This window comes from Bombina bombina, chromosome 3, assembly GCF_027579735.1.
Source record: "Bombina bombina isolate aBomBom1 chromosome 3, aBomBom1.pri, whole genome shotgun sequence".
Taxonomy (NCBI): domain Eukaryota; kingdom Metazoa; phylum Chordata; class Amphibia; order Anura; family Bombinatoridae; genus Bombina; species Bombina bombina.
In genome coordinates, this window is record NC_069501.1 from 365,685,554 (window position 1) to 365,707,847 (window position 22,294).

Below are 22,294 nucleotides of genomic sequence, written 5' to 3' on the forward strand. Positions count from 1 at the left end.
AGGCCATGTCTTCAGAGCATTGTAGATTGCTCGTAGTTCTAGGATGTTGATCGGAAGGAGAGACTCCTCCCTGGACCACATTCCTTGTGCCATTCTGTCACCCCAAACAGCTCCCCATCCTGTCAGACTGGCGTCCGTGGTCACAATTTCCCAGGACGGTCTCAAGAAGGATGTCCCCATGGACAGTTGCTCCGGACGGATCCACCAAGAGAGGGAGTTCCGAGTCTGAGCATCCATGGATATCAGCTGTGATAGATCTAAATGATCGCTGTTCCACTGTCTCAACATGCACAACTGAAGAGGTCTGAGATAAAACCTGGCGAATGGAATGACATCTATGCTTGACACCATGAGACCTATTACCTCCATACATTGAGCCACCGACGGGCTTGCGGAGGACTGAAGGGCAAGACAGGTGGACGCAAGCTTCCTGCGCCACTGATCTGTGAGAAATATCTTCATGGACATGGAGTCTATTATCGTGCCAAGGAACTCTACCCTATTGCTGGGAACCGTTAGATTGGAGTAGCAAAAGAAGGGCCCTCGAATGATCCTCTGCGAGGCTGAACGACGGTGCCTGCACTAGGATGTCGTCCAGGTAAGGTGCCACCACAATGCACCTGGATCTGGCCACTGCCAGCAGCTCCCCCACAACCTTTGTGAAGACTCTCGGGGCCGTCGCCAGACCAAAAGGAAAGGCCACAAACTGGAAGTGTTGGTCCAGAAATGCAAATCTTAGGAACCTGAAGTGATCCCTGTGAATTAGCTCCTGAAGTTAAGCGTCCTTCAAATCTACAGTTGTCATGAACTGTCCCTCTTGAACTAGGGGCAAAATCGATCTGATCGTTTCCATTTTGAACGATGTAACACTCAGAAACTTGTTTAAACACTTTAGGTCCAGAATCAGGCGGAATGTGCCCTCCTTCTTTGGAACCACAAAAAGGTTGGAATAGTACCCTAAACCCCTTTCTGCTAGGGGTACTGGTATGACAACCCAGAGAGAGGCGAGATCTCTCACACACTCTAGAAATGCCTCTCTCTTCTCTGGTCTTGAAGACAAGTTTGACAGGAGGAATCTGCCCTCGGGCGGATGGGATCTGAACCCTATCCTGTAACCCTGGGAGACAACCTCTAGAACCCAGGGGTCCTGAACGTCCTGCAACCATGCGTCTGAGAATTGAGATAATCTGCCCCCTACGTGATCCGGAGACCGGTCGGGGGCTGCCCCTTCATGCCGATTTAGTCTCGGAGGGCTTCTTGCTCTGCTTAGACTTGTTCCAAGAATGAGCCGGCTTCCAAGATCCCTTGGATTGGTCCGCTTTCGCGGCGGGTTGCTGGCACTGGGCTTGTCCGCACAAAAGGGGCGAAAAGTAGATCCCTTGGGTTAAGCCTTCTTATCCTGCGGTAGGAAAGCTCCCTTGCCTCCCGTAACCCTGGATATGATCGAGTACAATCCTGGACCGAACAGGATCTTTCCTTGAAAAGGAAGGGACAATGATCTTACCAGAATCTACGCCGTGGAACAGGAACACGGCCCTTCAAGTGTGATAGGTTAGTAGCTTCGCTCCTGACATGGACTTGAGTGAAGAAAGCAGGCAGCGAAACTCGTCAACGCTGATTGCTTATGGAGCTGTTAATATGAGTCGGAATGTTTTCGCAGAAAGACTCTCCCTGCATCTCTGGACTCTAACTTTCGCCCAGGCCCTCACTGAAAGACTGACAGGACTACTTCAAACTCCAGTCCCACTGCAAAGAGTACTACCCTCCATAAGAGACTACTCCGAACTCCTGCACTCCTCTGCCATCCTCCTGTGACAAAAAGCAAAGAATGACTGGGGATGAGGGAAGTGGTATTTAAGACTTTGGCTGGGATGTCTTTGCCTCCTCCTGGTGGCCAGGTTCTTATTTCCCAATAGTAATGAATGAAGCCATGGACTCTCCTCCCCTTTAGATGGAAAAGGTAATGTGGGGTTGAGTATTGCAGAGGCTTTAGTAAATGAGGGTTAGGAATTAAAATTTGACCCTGGAAGATAATGGATGCCAGTGTAAGGACTGGCACAAACAAGCAGCATAGGAGAAACAGTGTGTGAGATGGATAAGTCTGGCAAAAGCTTTTAAAGCAGAATGAAGTATAGTCATTGGCACACCAATTAGAAACAGGTTGCAGTAGTTTGGACAAGTGAGTCATTAGTATTTGTGTTATGTCTTTAGTGATAAATGGATGCATATTGGCAATATTCCAGGGATTTGGTAAGAAAATTAATTTGAGGGCAATGAAGGTGCCTAGGTCAAAAATACTTCAGGGAAGCAGAAGCTTATTGAAGGTATTATAACAAAGTCATCAACGATAATGGAGATTTCAGGGATCAGAGTGTATCAGTGTTGACAGATGGGGGAGTCAGTGTTGTTTGTAAGGAAGGAAATTTTAAGCATAAAAGCAAAACTAAACCATGGTATTAAATGTAAAAACACACATGTAAGCTCAGGAGCAGCAATGCACAACTGGGAGATAGCAGCTGACTAGTGGCTACATACATATGTCTCTTGTCATTGACTCTTCTCTGAGTGTATAGCTAGCTCCCAGTAGTAGATTGAGATGACTTTAACTATTTGTTAATTCCTTTGCAGGGATTAAATATATAGCAAAATACATGTAATAGTGCAATAATAAAGTGCTGTAAGATATTTTTTGAACTTGTATGCTCATTTAGGGAAGCAACATGATACATTTTTTTTTTTAACTGAGAATTGTTTCTATACAAAATGTACATATTTAAAAGTATAAAAGGTTTTGATTTTACCTCTCTAACAGCTCTCTCCCCTGCCTGTATTGCTCCTTCTAAATATCCACTCCATTCAGTTGCAGTCTCAGTGCCAGCAAAGTAGATCCGATCAAACGGTTGTCGAAGTACCCTTTAAAATATAAAATGTTTCATTAAATATAAATAACATTAGTCACATTAAAAAAATGTATAATACCCTTGATAAACACAAGATCCCATCTTATTTAAACTACTTATGAAAACGTTCACACATTAATTAAAGGGACATAATACTTATATGCTGAATCACTTGATGCAGCATAACTGTAAAACGCTGACAGGAAAATATCACTTGAATATCAGTAGAAAAACAAAAGAAGGCGAGGCTGGGCAAGCAGAAAAAATTAAAACTTAACGTTTATTGCCAAAAATAAGGTAAATAAAATGCAGAAATAGCAAGCAGTATGGGTCAGAATGAGCTTGAGCAGCAGCAATCTTACATGTTTCGGCTCCTGCCTTACTCATAGACTGTGCTGCTCAAAGCTCACAGGCCCCTTAAATTACAAATTCACTCTGACATCATATGCAGCAATCAATTAGTTAACCCCTACCACACCAAAAAAGAAAAGAAAGAAAGTGTAAAAAACAGAAGGATGCATTGATAACAAGACATATATTGAAGACACAATTATTTTGAATTAATAAGAAAATTCATTAATGCCTTTATGCATCTTGTAATACTATGTAACAGTATAATTAACCAATCATAATATATAATATGAAAATGCCCATGGTGTGGATACAAAGTAAATAATACTGATCCTAAGTTATCAGTATATAGCATAGATTGCCTATCCATACTAGCCACTATATTGTAAGCTTTGTTTATCAGATAATATGGAAAGCCTCTCTTCAAGAATCTATCTATAAATTCTACCGCAATATGTGCTATATACTGATAAGAGTAGGAAGAAGAAACAAGGTTTAAACAAACATCCTGTTTTTGTGACTAATTATAGCAATCAATTTGAACAAATTGCCAAAATTATAAATGATTGCTTGCCGATTTTAAAAGGAGATGAGGATCTTTATGAGATAGTCAAGACAGGATGCAAATGTGTATCTAGGAAGAACATGACCATAGGTAATATGCTGGCCCCAAGTGAGGTTAAAACATCCATGGATAGAAGTCAAAGTTGGCTTGAATGCAAAGGGCATTATAAATGTGGTGCCACTAGATGTAAGGCATGTACATTTACATTACCTGGAAAAACTTTTCAGTCTGTTAATACACAGAAAGTTTTCATGATGGATGCATGTACAAATTGTCGAAGCACCAATGTTGTGTATCTGGTGACATGCCAACCTTGTGAGAAACAATATGTGGGCCTAACGTCCAGGGAAGTGAGAGAAAGGATTAAGGAACACATTAATGATGTTAAATCAGAGGAACCAGACTCACAAGTTGCTAGGCACTATAAATTTTGTCATAATGGAAATGTCGATTCACTCAAATGGCAGGTTATAGAGAGGGTAAGAACCCCAAAAAGAGGGGGTGATAAGGACATGATGCTTCGCACACGCGAAGCATTTTGGATCTTTAAGCATAAGACCCGCATGCCACAAGGACTTAACATTCAAAATGATTTAATCAATTGTTGGCGTTGAGATCTAGTTGATTCATATACCTGTTGGGTATTTAAAAATAGCTTTGATTCGAGACTAGACATATTAAGGCTACACATAATTATATAATACAGCTTATCTGACATTAGGGGTATTACTGTATAAGGTAGTATTTTTGATTATATAAAATCATGACACATTGGGGCTATTACTATAGCCTATGTTTTGTCTCCCCTAAGTTAGACAGTATTTAACTTAGCACTGTGCCAATTTAATAGACAGTTTATTTCATGCCTCTCTTGTTTACCCATGTATATCTAGTTGATATATCAGAGTTGTAGTAACAACTTAGGATCAGTATTATTTACTTTGTATCCACACCATGGGCATTTTCATATTATATATTATGATTGGTTAATTATACTGTTACATAGTATTACAAGATGCATAAAGGCATTAATGAATTTTCTTATTAATTCAAAATAATTGTGTCTACAATATATGTCTTGTTATCAATGCATCCTTCTGTTTTTTACACTTTCTTTCTTTTCTTTTTTGGTGTGGTAGGGGTTAACTAATTGATTGCTGCATATGATGTCAGAGTGAATTTGTAATTTAAGGGGCCTGTGAGCTTTGAGCAGCACAGTCTATGAGTAAGGCAGGAGCCGAAACATGTAAGATTGCTGCTGCTCAAGCTCATTCTGAACCATACTGCTTGCTATTTCTGCATTTTATTTACCTTCTTTTTGGCAATAAACGTTACGTTTTAATTTTTTTCTGCTTGCCCAGCCTCGCCTTCTTTTGTTTTTCTACTGATTCCTCAATACAGACCTGCAAGTCTGTTGGCGGTTTGCGGGCTAACGCTATAGCTATTCACTACTTAGACACAGCCACAGTACCTTATTGTGACGTATCAGAGTGCGGACCCATGTGGGAGGAGACAGACCGTAACCGGAAGTTCGCTTGAGCTCCACACGCCGGAGAGCACCGGGACCGGAGCACGAGCCAAACGAGCTGAAGAGCCACTTTCGAGTTTCAAGGTACTGTCCAAATGTTCATTATATGAGTCGAGAACTACAACTAGTTACGAAGTGCTGTTTGAGCGCTGTTTGGGGTTTTTCTTTTGTTTGGATAAGATCACTTGAATATCTCTATGTAAAAAAGGAAGATATTTTACCTCACAATTTCCTCAATTCACCAGAGTAAGTGTTCTGTAAAAAGTTATCTTTCAGTTACTGCCCAGCTGCATTTAAAAAAGAAAAAGAGGAAGATATGAACATCAGCCAATCAGCATCAGCAGTGCTGAAGTCATGAACTCTTTTACTGTGAACTCATGAGATTTCATAGTAAACTTCCTTAAACTAAATAGGGAAATAGCATGAGGCACACTCCCTTGCAAGTCCCGGGACAGGCATACTGATTGGCTTCTTAAAGTCCTTTACAATGGTGTGTGAATACTTAGGACATTTTGAGGTAAAATAGCTATCTTTTTACATAGAGATGTTCACGTGATATTTTCTAGTCAGCTTTTTACAGCTATGCTGCATCACTTTTAAGTGTTTCAACATTTAAGTATCATGTCCCTTTAACTGTAACTGTGAAATCATGTGTTGCAGCCTTATTGTGTAGCCAAGGGGTTAAACATATTTATGATAGATCTATTTGTTATTAGTGGATGATGCTATATACACTTTTTATCAATTTTTCTAAAAAATTTCAATTAAAAATATATTATTTTCATTGGATCTAGTAATTTCCTGTTAGATACTTATGTTTACCTTCCGTACTGTGTCATGATTCCAGGAGGGAAATAGGCAGTGTAGCAGCCTCCAGAGTACTGTTCTTCACACCAGTTCTTTTCTTCATAATGCACTGGCTATTACCAAAAGAATCGTTAATATAAATGGGAAATTTACATATGGCTTGGTATTAATTAAAACAATTAACTGCATATAAATTAAGTTTATGTACTATGTACTATTGATGCTTTTTAGTCTTCCAGTGAAATTGCTGACCCACAGGGCAGAAACAACACAGCAAAAATGTATCGCTTAAATGCCCTTCCTAATTCCAAAAACTTTATTCACAAAACAAAAACTGTCGTAAAACATTTTTGCAAACCATGGGAAGTGCCAGGACAAAAACAGAATTTATGTTTACCTGATAAATTTCTTTCTCCAACGGTGTGTCCGGTCCACGGCGTCATCCTTACTTGTGGGATATTCTCTTCCCCAACAGGAAATGGCAAAGAGCCCAGCAAAGCTGGTCACATGATCCCTCCTAGGCTCCGCCTACCCCAGTCATTCGACCGACGTTAAGGAGGAATATTTGCATAGGAGAAACCATATGGTACCGTGGTGACTGTAGTTAAAGAAAATAAAATATCAGACCTGATTAAAAAAACCAGGGCGGGCCGTGGACCGGACACACCGTTGGAGAAAGAAATTTATCAGGTAAACATAAATTCTGTTTTCTCCAACATAGGTGTGTCCGGTCCACGGCGTCATCCTTACTTGTGGGAACCAATACCAAAGCTTTAGGACACGGATGAAGGGAGGGAGCAAATCAGGTCACCTAAATGGAAGGCACCACGGCTTGCAAAACCTTTCTCCCAAAAATAGCCTCAGAAGAAGCAAAAGTATCAAACTTGTAAAATTTGGTAAAAGTGTGCAGTGAAGACCAAGTCGCTGCCCTACATATCTGATCAACAGAAGCCTCGTTCTTGAAGGCCCATGTGGAAGCCACAGCCCTAGTGGAATGAGCTGTGATTCTTTCGGGAGGCTGCCGTCCGGCAGTCTCGTAAGCCAATCTGATGATGCTTTTAATCCAAAAAGAGAGAGAGGTAGAAGTTGCTTTTTGACCTCTCCTTTTACCTGAATAAACAACAAACAAGGAAGATGTTTGTCTAAAATCCTTTGTAGCATCAAAATAGAATTTTAGAGCGCGAACAACATCCAAATTGTGCAACAAACGTTCCTTCTTTGAAACTGGTTTTGGACACAGAGAAGGTACGATAATCTCCTGGTTAATGTTTTTGTTAGAAACAACTTTTGGAAGAAAACCAGGTTTAGTACGTAAAACCACCTTATCTGCATGGAACACCAGATAAGGAGGAGAACACTGCAGAGCAGATAATTCTGAGACTCTTCTAGCAGAAGAAATCGCAACTAAAAACAAAACTTTCCAAGATAATAACTTAATATCAACGGAATGTAAGGGTTCAAACGGAACCCCCTGAAGAACTGAAAGAACTAAATTGAGACTCCAAGGAGGAGTCAAAGGTTTGTAAACAGGCTTGATTCTAACCAGAGCCTGAACAAAGGCTTGAACATCTGGCACAGCTGCCAGCTTTTTGTGAAGTAATACCGACAAGGCAGAAATCTGTCCCTTCAGGGAACTTGCAGATAATCCTTTTTCCAATCCTTCTTGAAGGAAGGATAGAATCCTAGGAATCTTAACCTTGTCCCAAGGGAATCCTTTAGATTCACACCAACAGATATATTTTTTCCAAAGTTTATGGTAAATCTTTCTAGTCACAGGCTTTCTGGCCTGAACAAGAGTATCGATAACAGAATCTGAGAATCCTCGCTTCGATAAAATCAAGCGTTCAATCTCCAAGCAGTCAGCTGGAGTGAAACCAGATTCGGATGTTCGAACGGACCCTGAACAAGAAGGTCTCGTCTCAAAGGTAGCTTCCAAGGTGGAGCCGATGACATATTCACCAGATCTGCATACCAAGTCCTGCGTGGCCACGCAGGAGCTATCAAGATCACCGACGCCCTCTCCTGCTTGATCCTGGCTATCAGCCTGGGGATGAGAGGAAATGGCGGGAACACATAAGCTAGTTTGAAGGTCCAAGGTGCTACTAGTGCATCCACTAGAGCCGCCTTGGGATCCCTGGATCTGGCCCCGTAGCAAGGAACTTTGAAGTTCTGACGAGAGGCCATCAGATCCATGTCTGGAATGCCCCACAGGTGAGTGACTTGGGCAAAGATTTCCGGATGGAGTTCCCACTCCCCCGGATGCAATGTCTGCCGACTCAGAAAATCCGCTTCCCAATTTTCCACTCCTGGGATGTGGATAGCAGACAGGTGGCAGGAGTGAGACTCCGCCCAAAGAATAATTTTGGTTACTTCTTCCATCGCTAGGGAACTCCTTGTTCCCCCCTGATGGTTGATGTACGCAACAGTCGTCATGTTGTCTGATTGAAACCGTATGAACCTGGTCCTCGCAAGCTGGGGCCAGGCCTGGAGAGCATTGAATATCGCTCTCAGTTCCAGAATATTTATCGGTAGAAGAGATTCTTCCCGAGACCAAAGACCCTGAGCTTTCAGGGATCCCCAGACCGCGCCCCAGCCTATCAGACTGGCGTCGGTCGTGACAATGACCCACTCTGGTCTGTGGAACATCATCCCTTGAGACAGATTGTCCAGGGACAGCCACCAACGGAGTGAGCCTCTGGTTCTCTGATTTACTTGTATCTTCGGAGACAAGTCTGTATAGTCCCCATTCCACTGACTGAGCATGCACAGTTGTAATGGTCTTAGATGAATGCGCGCAAAAGGAACTATGTCCATCGCCGCCACCATCAACCCGATCACTTCCATGCACTGAGCTATGGAAGGAAGAGGAACGGAATGAAGTATCCGACAAGAGTCCAGAAGCTTTGTTTTTCTGGCCTCTGTTAGAAAGATCCTCATTTCTAAGGAGTCTATAATTGTTCCCAAGAAGGGAACCCTTGTTGACGGGGATAGAGAACTCTTTTCCACGTTCACTTTCCAGCCGTGAGATCTGAGAAAGGCCAGGACAATGTCCGTGTGAGCCTTTGCTTGAGGAAGGGACGACGCTTGAATCAGAATGTCGTCCAGGTAAGGTACTACTGCAATGCCCCTTGGTCTTAGCACCGCTAGAAGGGACCCTAGTACCTTTGTGAAAATCCTTGGAGCAGTGGCTAATCCGAAAGGAAGCGCCACGAACTGGTAATGTTTGTCCAGGAATGCAAACCTTAGGAACCGATGATGTTCCTTGTGGATAGGAATATGTAGATACGCATCCTTTAAATCCACCGTGGTCATGAATTGACCTTCCTGGATGGAAGGAAGGATAGTTCGAATGGTTTCCATCTTGAACGATGGGACCTTGAGAAATTTGTTTAAGATCTTGAGATCTAGGATTGGTCTGAACGTTCCCTCTTTTTTGGGAACTATGAACAGATTGGAGTAGAACCCCATCCCTTGTTCTCTTAATGGAACAGGATGAATCACTCCCATTTTTAACAGGTCTTCTACACAATGTAAGAACGCCTGTCTTTTTATGTGGTCTGAAGACAACTGCGACCTGTGGAACCTCCCCCTTGGGGGAAGTCCCTTGAATTCCAGAAGATAACCCTGGGAGACTATTTCTAGCGCCCAAGGATCCAGAACATCTCTTGCCCAAGCCTGAGCGAAGAGAGAGAGTCTGCCCCCCACCAGATCCGGTCCCGGATCGGGGGCCAATATTTCATGCTGTCTTGGTAGCAGTGGCAGGTTTCTTGGCCTGCTTTCCCTTGTTCCAGCCTTGCATTGGTCTCCAAGCTGGCTTGGCCTGAGAAGTATTACCCTCTTGCTTAGAGGACGTAGCACCTTGGGCTGGTCCGTTTTTACGAAAGGGACGAAAATTAGGTCTATTTTTTGCCTTGAAGGGCCGATCCTGAGGAAGGGCGTGGCCCTTACCCCCAGTGATATCAGAGATAATCTCTTTCAAGTCAGGACCAAACAGCGTTTTCCCCTTGAAAGGAATGTTTAGTAGCTTGTTCTTGGAAGACGCATCAGCCGACCAAGATTTCAACCAAAGCGCTCTGCGCGCCACAATAGCAAACCCAGAGTTCTTAGCCGCTAACTTAGCCAATTGCAAAGAGGCGTCTAGAGTGAAAGAATTAGCCAATTTGAGAGCATTGATTCTGTCCATAATCTCCTCATAAGGAGGAGAGTCACTATCGAGCACCTTAAGCAGTTCATCAAACCAGAAATATGCGGCAGTAGTGACAGGGACAATGCATGAAATGGGTTGTAGAAGGTAACCCTGCTGAACAAACATCTTTTTAAGCAAACCTTCTAATTTTTTATCCATAGGATCTTTGAAAGCACAACTATCCTCTATGGGAATAGTGGTGCGTTTGTTTAAAGTAGAAACCGCTCCCTCGACCTTGGGGACTGACTGCCATAAGTCCTTTCTGGGGTCGACCATAGGAAACAATTTTTTAAATATGGGGGGAGGGACGAAAGGAATACCGGGCCTTTCCCATTCTTTATTAACAATGTCCGCCACCCGCTTGGGTATAGGAAAAGCTTCTGGGAGCCCCGGCACCTCTAGGAACTTGTCCATTTTACATAGTTTCTCTGGGATGACTAAATTTTCACAATCATCCAGAGTGGATAATACCTCCTTAAGCAAAATGCGGAGATGTTCCAATTTAAATTTAAATGTAATCACATCAGATTCAGCCTGCTGAGAAATGTTCCCTAAATCAGTAATTTCTCCCTCAGACAAAACCTCCCTGGCCCCCTCAGATTGGGTTAGGGGCCCTTCAGAGATATTAATATCAGCGTCGTCATGCTCTTCAGTAACTAAAACAGAGCAGCCACGCTTACGCTGACAAGGGTTAATTTTGGCTAAAATGTTTTTGACAGAATTATCCATTACAGCCGTTAATTGTTGCATAGTAAGGAGTATTGGCGCGCTAGATGTACTAGGGGCCTCCTGAGTGGGCAAGACTCGTGTAGACGAAGGAGGGAATGATGCAGTACCATGCTTACTCCCCTCACTTGAGGAATCATCTTGGGCATCATTGTCATTATCACATAAATCACATTTATTTAAATGAATAGGAATTCTGGCTTCCCCACATTCAGAACACAGTCTATCTGGTAGTTCAGACATGTTAAACAGGCATAAACTTGATCAGAAAGTACAAAAAACGTTTTAAAATAAAACCGTTACTGTCACTTTAAATTTTAAACTGAACACACTTTATTACTGCAATTGCGAAAAAACATGAAGGAATTGTTCAAAATTCACCAAATTTTCACCACAGCGTCTTAAAGCCTTGAAAATATTGCACACCAATTTTGGAAGCTTTAACCCTTAAAATAACGGAACCGGAGCCGTTTTAAGCTTTAAACCCCTTTACAGTCCCTGGTATCTGCTTTGCTGAGACCCAACCAAACCCAAAGGGGAATACGATACCAAATGACGCCTTCAGAAGTCTTTTATAAGTATCAGAGCTCCTCTCACATGCGACTGCATGCCATGCCTCTCAAAAACAAGTGCGCAACACCGGCGCGAAAATGAGACTCTGCCTATGCTTTGGGAAAGCCCCTAAAGAATAAGGTGTCTAAAACAGTGCCTGCCGATATTATTATATCAAAATACCCAGATAAAATGATTCCTCAAGGCTAAATATGTGTTAATAATCAATCGATTTAGCCCAGAAAAAGTCTACAGTTTAAATAAGCCCTTGTGAAGCCCTTATTTACAATCGTAATAAACATGGCTTACCGGATCCCATAGGGAAAATGACAGCTTCCAGCATTACATCGTCTTGTTAGAATGTGTCATACCTCAAGCAGCAAGGGACTGCAAACTGTTCCCCCAACTGAAGTTAATTGCTCTCAACAGTCCTGTGTGGAACAGCCATGGATTTTAGTTACGGTTGCTAAAATCATTTTCCTCATACAAACAGAATTCTTCATCTCTTTTCTGTTTCTGAGTAAATAGTACGTACCAGCACTATTTGAAAATAACAAACTCTTGATTGAATAATGAAAAACTACAGTTAAACACTAAAAAACTCTAAGCCATCTCCGTGGAGATGTTGCCTGTACAACGGCAAAGAGAATGACTGGGGTAGGCGGAGCCTAGGAGGGATCATGTGACCAGCTTTGCTGGGCTCTTTGCCATTTCCTGTTGGGGAAGAGAATATCCCACAAGTAAGGATGACGCCGTGGACCGGACACACCTATGTTGGAGAAATAAGAAATAAATTGTACATTAATTCAAGTTAGTTAGGAAGAATTCTACTTGATTTCATTTGTTATTACTCATGATGATCTACACTGCTATCTAAATGTTAATATTACACGATTTGCTTCTAGTCTGTCCCACTGTTTCATTCCAAAAATACTAATTTTAGTAAATGTTTCATATTTCAAAAGTTATTTAAAGGGACATAATACTCAAATGCTAAATCACTTGAAACTGATGCAGTATAACTGTAAAAAGCTGACAGGAAAATTTCACCTGAGCATCTCTATGTAAAAAAGGAAGATATTTTACCTCACAATCTCCTCAGCTCAGCAGAGTTAGTTCTGTGTAAAAAGTTATACTTCACCTGCTCCCAGCTGCAGGTAAAAATAAAAAAAAAATGAAGAAATGAACAGCAGCCAATCAGCATCAGCAGTGCTGAGGTCATGAACTCTTACTGTTATCTCATGAGATTTGACTTAACTCTCATGAGATTTCATAGTAAGCTTCCTTTACCTGATTGGTGAAATAATATGAGAGTGCACGATGCTCATCCTTTCAGCTGTCCTAGGACAGACACACTAAAATGCTGCTTCAAAAATCCTTTACAATGGGAGGTGGCTACTGAGGAACTTTTGAGGTAAAATATCTTTCTTTTTTACATAGAGATGTTCAGGTGATATTTTCTAGTCAGCTTTTTACAGCTATGCTGCATCACTTTCAAGTGTTTAAACATTTGGGTATTATGGCCCTTTAATAAACCTCTCCATCTTTGATAACTTGAAATATATAGTTATGTGAGAAGTATCAATCGTATTTATGGGATGTGCACAAACATGCACTTCCTGCTAGTTTGAGCAAACAGTTGCAGGAAAACCTCCCCAGTGAATGAGAGGGTCAGACTTCAGTGGAAAAAACACTAGACATGCTGCAGAGGATTTTTTTTTTAATTTTTCATTGATTTTAAAGAACCAGTAAATACAGTAGATTTGCATAATAAACTAATGTATGATAACAAGTAAATGCAATAGCACTTAGTGTGAACTTCAAATGAGTAGTAGATTTTTTTCTGACAAATTTAAAAGTTATGTCTATTTCCACTCCCTCTGTGTCATGTGACAGCCATCAGCCAATCACAAATGCATATATACGTTTATTCTGTGAATTCTTGCACATGCTCAGTAGGAGCTGGTGACTCAAAAATTGCAAATATAAAACCACTGTGCACATTTTGTTAATGGAAGTAAATTAGAAAGTTGTTTAAAATTGCATGTTCTATCCCCTGTAATAGAATCATGAAAGTTTAATTTTAACTCGAGTGTGCCTTAAAAACTAACGGCTAGATTTAGAGTTTTGCGGCCAAAGGGGTGCGTTAGCTACGCGTGTTTTTTTTCCCCCGCACATTTTAAATAACGCTGGTATCTAGAGTTCTCTGAAGGGCTGCGTTAGGCTCCAAAAAGGGAGCGTAGAGGCATATTTACTGCCACTTCAACTCTCAATACCAGCGTTGCTTACGGTAGCGGCTAGCTGGAAAAACGTGCTCGTGCACGATTCCCCCATAGGAAACAATGGGGCAGTTTGGGATGAAAAAAAACCTGCAAAAAAGCAGCGTTAAGCTCCCAACGCAGCCCCATTGTTTCCTATGGGGAAACACTTTCTAAGTCTGCACCTAACACCCTAACATGTACCCCGAGTCTAAACACCCCTAATCTTACACTTATTAACCTCTAATCTGCCGCCCCCGCTATCGCTGACCCCTGCATTTTATTATTAACCCCTAATCTGCCGCTCCGGACACCGCCGCAACCTACATTATACCTATGTACCCCTAATCTGCTGCCCACAACACCGTCGACCCCTATAGTATATTTATTAACCCCTAATCTGCCCCCCCAACGTCGCCGCTACCTTACCTACACTTATTAACCCCTAATCTGCCGACCGGACCTCGCCGCCACTATAATAAATGTATTAACCCCTAAACCGCCGCACTCCCGCCTCAAAAACCCTATAATAAATAGTATTAACCCCTAATCCGCCCTCCCTAACATCGCCGACACCTAACTTCAAGTATTAACCCCTAATCTGCTGACCGGACCTCGCCGCTACTCTAATAAATGTATTAACCCCTAAAGCTAAGTCTAACCCTAACACCCCCCTAAGTTAAATATAATTTTAATCTAACAAAATAAATTAAATCTTATTAACTAAAGTATTCCTATTTAAAGCTAAATACTTACCTGTAAAATAAACCCTAATATAGCTACAATATAACGAATAATTAGGATGTTCCGCGCCGGAGGTCTTGAAGATGGAGCCGCTCCTCGTCGGATGGATGAAGATACGGTCCGGATGTCCTCTTCTGCCCGGATAGGATGAAGACTTTCAAGGAAAAAGCTCTTTTGCGAAACGTACGTCGGATACATTGTTTCTTGTTCTTTGGCGTCCTTCCAAGAATCTGCACACCAGTAAGGAGAGCAACATATGCTGGACTCTTAAGGGGGAGGTTGTGTGGTTAAGTTTCTGCACTCCTTACCACGGTCTCTAGTATTGTGTATAAGCTCAATGTGAGCAATTACTTGATTGTTTTGCCGATCCTATTGTATGTGGTGGTCTCTGCAGCTCTTGTGGCGCTTTTTATACTTATATTTTAAATAAATCCTTTTTATTCAAAAATCCTGTTCAAGCAACTGTTTACCCAACAGTATAACATTGGGTGTGCGCATAAACCTGAGCTTGGCTATAGCTCCATCTCATGTGAGTAAGCAATTGTATACACACATTCTACATTTGAAAAGGTTACAGAGTTACGCTATGTGGCATTTTTTCTTTCTTTTCATATGAGGATCAAAAGAAAATAGAAGCGTGAAGATTTTGGAAGAACACACATATCCTTATATGAACTTTTATAAGTATTTAGTTTTCATCAAAGTATACTTTATAAATCACTTTTTGTTCACTACTTTATCACATTTATTTCACATTTTTTTGGCTTTGTGATATTATGGTATTTGTTATCAGGTACTTGTAGTTAATTGATTTAATTTATTTATTGATAGTGTAGTGTTAGGTTTAATTGTAACTTAGGTTAGGATTTATTTTACAGGTAATTTTGTAATTATTTTAACTAGGTAGCTATTAAATAGTTAATAACTATTTAATAGCTAATTGTACCTAGTTAAAATAAATACAAAGTTGCCTGTAAAATAAATATAAATCCTAAAATAGCTACAATATAATTATTTGTTATATTGTAGCTATATTAGGGTTTATTTTACAGGTAAGTATTTAGCTTTAAATAGGAATACTTTAGTTAATAAGATTTAATTTATTTCGTTAGATTAAAATTATATTTAATTTAGGGGGGTGTTAGGGTTAGGGTTAGACTTAGCTTTAGGGGTTAATACATTTATTAGAGTAGCGGCGAGGTCCGGTCGGCAGATTATGGGTTAATACTTGAAGTTAGGTGTCGGCGATGTTAGGGAGGGCAGATTAGGGGTTAACACTATTTATTATAGGGTTTGCGATGCAGGAGTGAGGCAGTTTAGGGGTTAATACATTTATTAGAGTAGCGGCGAGGTCCGGTCGGCAGATTAGGGGTTAATAAGTGTAGGTAAGGTAGCGGCAACGTTGGGGGGGGGGGCAGATCAGGGGTTAATAAATATTATGTAGGTGTCAGCGATGTTAGGGGCAGCAGATTAGGGGTAAATAGGGATAATGAAGGTGGCGGCGGTGTGCGTTCGGCAGATTAGGGGTTAAAAAAAATTATTATAGTGGCGGCGATGTGGGGGGACCTCGGTTAAGGGGTACATAGGTAGTTTATTGGTGTTAGTGTACTTTAGAGCACAGTAGTTAAGAGCTTTATAAACCGGCGTTAGCCCAGAAAGCTCTTAACTACTGACTTTTTTCTGCGGATGGAGTCTTGTCGGTAGAGGGTCTACCGCTCACTTCAGCCAAGACTCTAAATACCGGCGTTAGGAAGATCCCATTAAAAAGATAGGATACGCAAATGGCGTAAGGGGATCTGCGGTATGGAAAAGTCGCGGCTTGGAAGTGAGCGTTAGATCCTTTCCTGACTGACTCTAAATACCAGCGGGCGGTAAAAAGCAGCGTTAGGACCCCTTAACGCTGTTTTTGACGGCTAACGCAGAACTCTAAATCTAGGCGTAATTTTGTTCTTGACCAACTACATTTAAACTAAGGTACAAACCAAGATCTATTAAAGCAAGGAATTCCCCTGGTCTTTTGTGCTGATCCAAAACCTCAATGTAAAACTGAGGTCAATCTAAAATATGAAAATTCATAAACTTACATGTAGGGCTTCTTCTGAGTCTAACACTTTTGCGTAGAGTTCACAGATTTTGCGTTTCCTAAAAGGATTGAAGATTATTTCATTAGTGAGGAATAATTTAGGAAAAATGAACTGATAAAAAAAAATACAGATACAAATTAAAAAAAACATTATTGAATACAGGTTATATACTGTACATTTCTTTTATCTTTAATAAACTATAATAGACTGTTAACAATAGTGGCTATGGGTTAGACTGATAGGCACTTGTAGTGGGCTCGTGAGACTTGTTTCATTCTTCTTTTTCTTTCTGAGTGTACAATCAGTGATGGTTCCTGCCATTACTATTTGTAGTTGCCCAATACATGAAAAGAGACCCTATCTCTAAGGGACTAAAACAATTACAACTGCAAGAACTCCAACATGGTTAATGTAAATGTCTGTAAGCAGACAATATTTGCAAGTTATGTTACTGAAAACAGAGAAAGAGGGGCAGACCGTGGCCATGATTTGTATTTTATTTTACCTAAAAAAGTATGCAGCATTCATAACGAAACTCTTGCTCGTGTGAAATATCTTGTTATTTCAAGGCAAAGTCAATAGCGATTAGGTGATTTTAGCAGTGTGGGGTTATTGTAAGGGGGTCTGTGGCAGTTTAGGTGTTAATAGCTGTTAGAGGGTTTTAGCAGTGAATTTTTTTGCAATGGAGAGTTGTGGAGGTTTACAGGTTAACAATGTTTAGCAGACTTTGTGACTTAGGTGTTTATTACAATAGGGTTAGGCAGACAACAGTACTGTTTGGTGACATTTTATACCAGCTTTTAAAAAGTAATATTAAAAGTTGATTATTGCTTGCATTGGACACACAACAATCCGCTTTTAATATCAAGGTGAACTTGGCTACCACACTAATTAGGGTGACCCTTTTTAAGTATGTGCAAAACAAGTTTGGTTACATTTTTTAACAAATGACTTGTAATACCAAATGGAGCATTGCTGATTGCATGGGGCCAAGTACAAATGTACAAATTAGTACATCATGCACTTAAGTTGTAATCTGACCAAAAAATATAATGTATGCTTACCTGATAAATTCCTTTCTTTCATGGTTGTGGGAGTCCACAAGCCTGTATGTGGGGGATTGAATTCCCGCTTTTAAACCCTCCCACCTTCCTGCACAACTCAGTTTAACGTATAGGCAAGCACAGAGAAGGTGAACAGAAAGGTAGGGCAGGCAAAGCAGGGTATAAAAAAATGCATATAAATGCTAACATCAAACAATAAAATTAAACTGGGTCGGGTGTCGTGGACTCTCACCACCATGAAAGATAGGAATTTCGTCAAATAAGCATAAATTATGTTTTCTTTCACAAGTTGATGAGAGTCCATGAGCCTTGACGTGCTGGATCATATACCCAAGCTGTGGCGTCCACGAGAAAATGGGCGGGACAATGAATAAAGGCAGTTCCTATTTGCCAGTCACTGCAGCCTGAAGCACGTTTTCCTGCAAAAGCCGCCTCCAAGAAAGCAAAAATAGCAAATGAAAAGAGAGTGTGTATACATTTAATGACGGCCAAGTTGCAGCCTTCCAAACTGTTCCATAGAATCTTCATTTTATAAAAGGAGTCTAGTGGAAAGGGTTGCAATAGGTTTAGGGCAACATCCCCACCACCAAGCAAGCCCTGTGAATCATTTGTTCTAACCAAGAAACTACTGTAATAGCTGTTTGTCCTTTAGAAGAACCAAAAAAAATGGATAAACCAACTTGAACTATGACTGAAACTATTAATAGACCGTAAATAATAATTTAGGTCCCGAACTACATATAGGATATGAAGAAGTCTCTTTTTGGAAATCGCAGAATTAGGACACAAAGAAGTAACTACCATATCCTGATTTATATTGTCAGAAGAAACAAAACTCAGTAAAAAACACACATTGGGTTCATAAAACCGAAAAGGGGATGCACAAAATAGAACTGAAAACTCTGAACCTCTCCTAGCTGAGGAAATTGCTAAGAGAAATAAAACTTGGCGCTAAAACAGGTATAATCCTGACCAAAAGCGTGTGTAAGGAATATCAGGTAACTTGCCTATGTTTATGTGATATAAAAACAGAAAAAGCAGAAATGGTGTCTAATAAGGAACTGCTGAAAAACCATATCTTAGTCCTCAAAAATAAACTGAAGGAGTTTTGGAATTCTTAAGGTATGCCATCAAGAAAATTAAATTTTACAGAAATTGTGATAAATATCCCTAGATACAGCAATACCGGCTTGCCCAAAAGTGGTAACTACAGAATCAGATATCCCTTTTGTGTTTCAAAATTAGAAGTTCAACCTACACACCTTGAAATTTAGAGATTGTAGATCCTGGTAAAATAGAGGACCTTGAGAAAATAGTTTCTGGCCCTGTGGAACTAGCCACAGAAGAGAATTGGACATTAATGGCTAGATTATGAGTGGAGCACTAAAAGCTACGCTGGTGTTTGCGAGCATCTGTTTTTTTGCTCGTATTACAAGTTTAAAGTAAACGTGACTGCTTGAGCGCAATTGAAGTTAATGCACACGGGTTAGAGTGACCTCAAAGCTCTGGTTAACTGTTTAAAGTGTCACAGAACAAATCACAAATACATTACAAAGAACAGTTACACCATCTAATAAAAATTATTGGGGAATATATACTGTATATATATATACAGTATATATATATATATATATATATATATATATATATATGTTTGTACATATGTATTTATATGTGTACATATGTATTTACAGAACCAAAAATGGGCTTACATTCTCCCTTTTTCAAAAAAAGATACAAAGAGAACAAAGAAAAATTGGAAATAGGAGTAAATTAGAAAGTTGCTTAAAATTGTGTGCTCTATCTAAATCATGTAAAAGTGTAATTTTGACTAGATTATTCCTTTAAGAGGTTAATATCCTCAAAAGGACAGGTAGTACGATTAGCAGCATCAACCCTAAGGTCCATATGCATTGCAGGTAAAGGATACATCTAATTAAACTGTGGAAGGGGCACAAAAAGGTGTACCAGAATTAGCCATTCCCTGAAAAATGTTCTTGAATTGGTAATAACCCTCAGGAGATTCAGGATATTGTGTGAAATACCTCTGTCCCCTTGCTATGCTATACTTTAGAGTATATTTTAGAGCGTATCTAGAAATCGCCTGTGGGCTATGTGAGTGCTCTGTGTTTTACCTCAATGGCACCCCTTCCCCTGAATCTACCAGCTAAAGAAAGCTGTTCCCAGTTGAAAGCCCATCCAGTACTGTGAAGGTAACAGCAGAGGATATTGGAGAGGAGTACAACGATGACCCAACAGGAGGAGGCTAAGGACCACCCTCTGCAACACCTGTGGAAGGCATGTGACTGAAATCCCATAAGGAAATACTTTGTCCCTACCCAGTACTCCTATACCCCTTAGTACAAGGAATGTTGAGAAGGAGGGGCCAATGGGTCTCACATAGGTATGAGCACCCCTGTCCACGTAGAATTAAATTCATCTCAAATCCTCACCTACTCCCGGGAGGCAAAGAACAAAACTGAGTTGTGCAGGGATGTGGCAGGGTTCAAGAGCTCTTGGTGTTTGGGGTTCTTTGCTCGTGGACTCTCACCAACTTATGAATTTCATTTTTTAAAGGGAAAGTAAAGTCAAAATGAAACTTAAATGGATTGGATAGATTATGAAGTTTTAAAAAACTTTACAATTTAATTACATTATCAATTCTGCTTACTTCTCTTTGTATCTTTTTCTTAAAAAGTAATCCTAGGTGAGTTTAGGAGTGTGCACGTTTCTTTAGTAATCTGGCAGCAATGTGTGCAACATTTTTTCTAGCAATGTTAAACATAGTTGCAAAGACATGTGCACACTCCTAAACTCCTATCAACCTAACTCTTCAGCAAAGGATACCACGAAAAGAAAGAAGGCAGTAGCTAGACTAAACAGAAGTGCAATAAACTGGAAGCGTTGGTCCAGGAACGCAAATCTTAGGAACTTGACATGTTCCCTGTGAATAGGAACGTGAAGGTAGGCATCCTTCAGGTCTATCGTGGTCATGGACTGTCCTTCCTGAACTAAGGGAAGAATGGACCTTATTGTCTCCATCTTGAACGAGGTAACAGATAGGAATTTGTTCAAACAATTTAGGTCCAGAATCGGGCGAAAAGTACCCTCCTTCTTTGGGACCACAAAGATGTTTGAGTAGTAGCCCAGACCTCTCTCCACTGGCGGTACCGGTACAATGACCCCCATGGAGGAGAGATCCCTCATGCACCCTAGAAAAGCTTCCCTCTTTTCTGGTCTTGACGAAACCTATCCTGTATCCCTGAGCGATGACTTCCAGGACCCACGGGTCTTGCACGTCCCCAAACCAAGCTTCTGAAAAGAGTGACAGTCTGCCCCCTACCAGATCCTGAGCCGGATCGGGGGCCGCCCCTTCATGCCGACTTTGACTCGGCGGGCTTCTTGTTCTGCTTTGATTTATTTCAGGACTGATTCGGCTTCCAAGTTCCCTTGGACTGCTCAGGCTTTGCAGAGGGTTGCTGACGTTGGGATTTATCCGAACGAAAGGAACGACAATTAGAAAATTGTCCCTTAGTTTTTATCTTCTTATACTGTAGTAAAAAGGCACCTTTATACCCCCAATGGCTGGGGCACTCACCACCGCCTATGACCCAGGCCCATAAGAGAAACCTCTTTGTCTCCAGTAAACCGCACGGTCAGGAAGAAGAGAAGATCAATGTGACCACACCCGGTCACGTGGCGCGCCACGCAGGACCGCCCCTGCTGCAGCTAAAAGCGCACCAAGACTAACAGGCTGCATAGCTAATCAAAATGAAAGTGAAACCTGTACGTTCCAACATCAGCCTGAGCCTCATCTCACACATGTCGCAGCATAAACACAATATTTACATTACGTAATTAATCCCCCCTGTTCAATAATCCCCTTCCGGAGATATTAACCCTTGATTCCATACAGATAAAAGGAGCCACAATGTGACCCTGCGTTATCATAAATGTATAAAATGAAACAATCTAACCGGAATCTATGCTGTGGAACAGAAGCACAACCTCTCAAGTTTGACAGTCTTGTAGCATCGCTCCTGACATGTACTTGAGTGAAAAAGCAGGCAGTGAAACTCGTCAACACTGATTGCTTAAGAAGCTGTTAACACGAGTCTGGATGGGTTTGCAGAAATACTCTCCCTGCATCTCCAGACTCTAACATTCGTCAATGCTCTCACTGAGAGGTTGACAAGACTACTTAAAACTCCAGTCCCATTCCAAAGGGTAGATACCCTTCATAAGGAACTACGCTGTATCTTCTGACACTTCTTTGCCAACCTCCTGTGACAAAAGGCAAAGAATGACTGGGGGATGAGGGAAGTGGGGGAGGTATTTAAGCCTTTGGCTGGGGTGTCTTTGCCTCCTCCTGGTGGCCAGGTTCAGTATTTCCCACAAGTAAGGAATGACGCCGTGGACTCTCCTCATATTATTAAGAAGAAATATTTTAACCCCTTAGTCACCACAGCACTTTTCAAGTTTCTTACCGTTTGGGACCAGGGCTATTTTTACATTTCTGCAGTGTTTGT

General features: G+C 41.0%; 1 protein-coding gene across 1 annotated transcript in view; it reads right to left on the reverse strand.

The window, feature by feature from the left end:
- The window catches only part of LOC128653290 (amine oxidase [flavin-containing]), a 372,917-nt gene that overhangs the window by 5,376 nt on the left and 345,247 nt on the right, over positions 1-22,294 (reverse strand). Inside the window, exons 11-13 of the mRNA XM_053706494.1 lie at positions 16,702-16,759; positions 6,167-6,264; positions 2,802-2,913 (exon numbers count right to left, since the gene is read on the reverse strand). Of these exons, the coding sequence (XP_053562469.1) occupies positions 2,802-2,913; positions 6,167-6,264; positions 16,702-16,759 (268 nt within the window). The remainder of the gene's footprint in view (positions 1-2,801; positions 2,914-6,166; positions 6,265-16,701; positions 16,760-22,294) is intronic.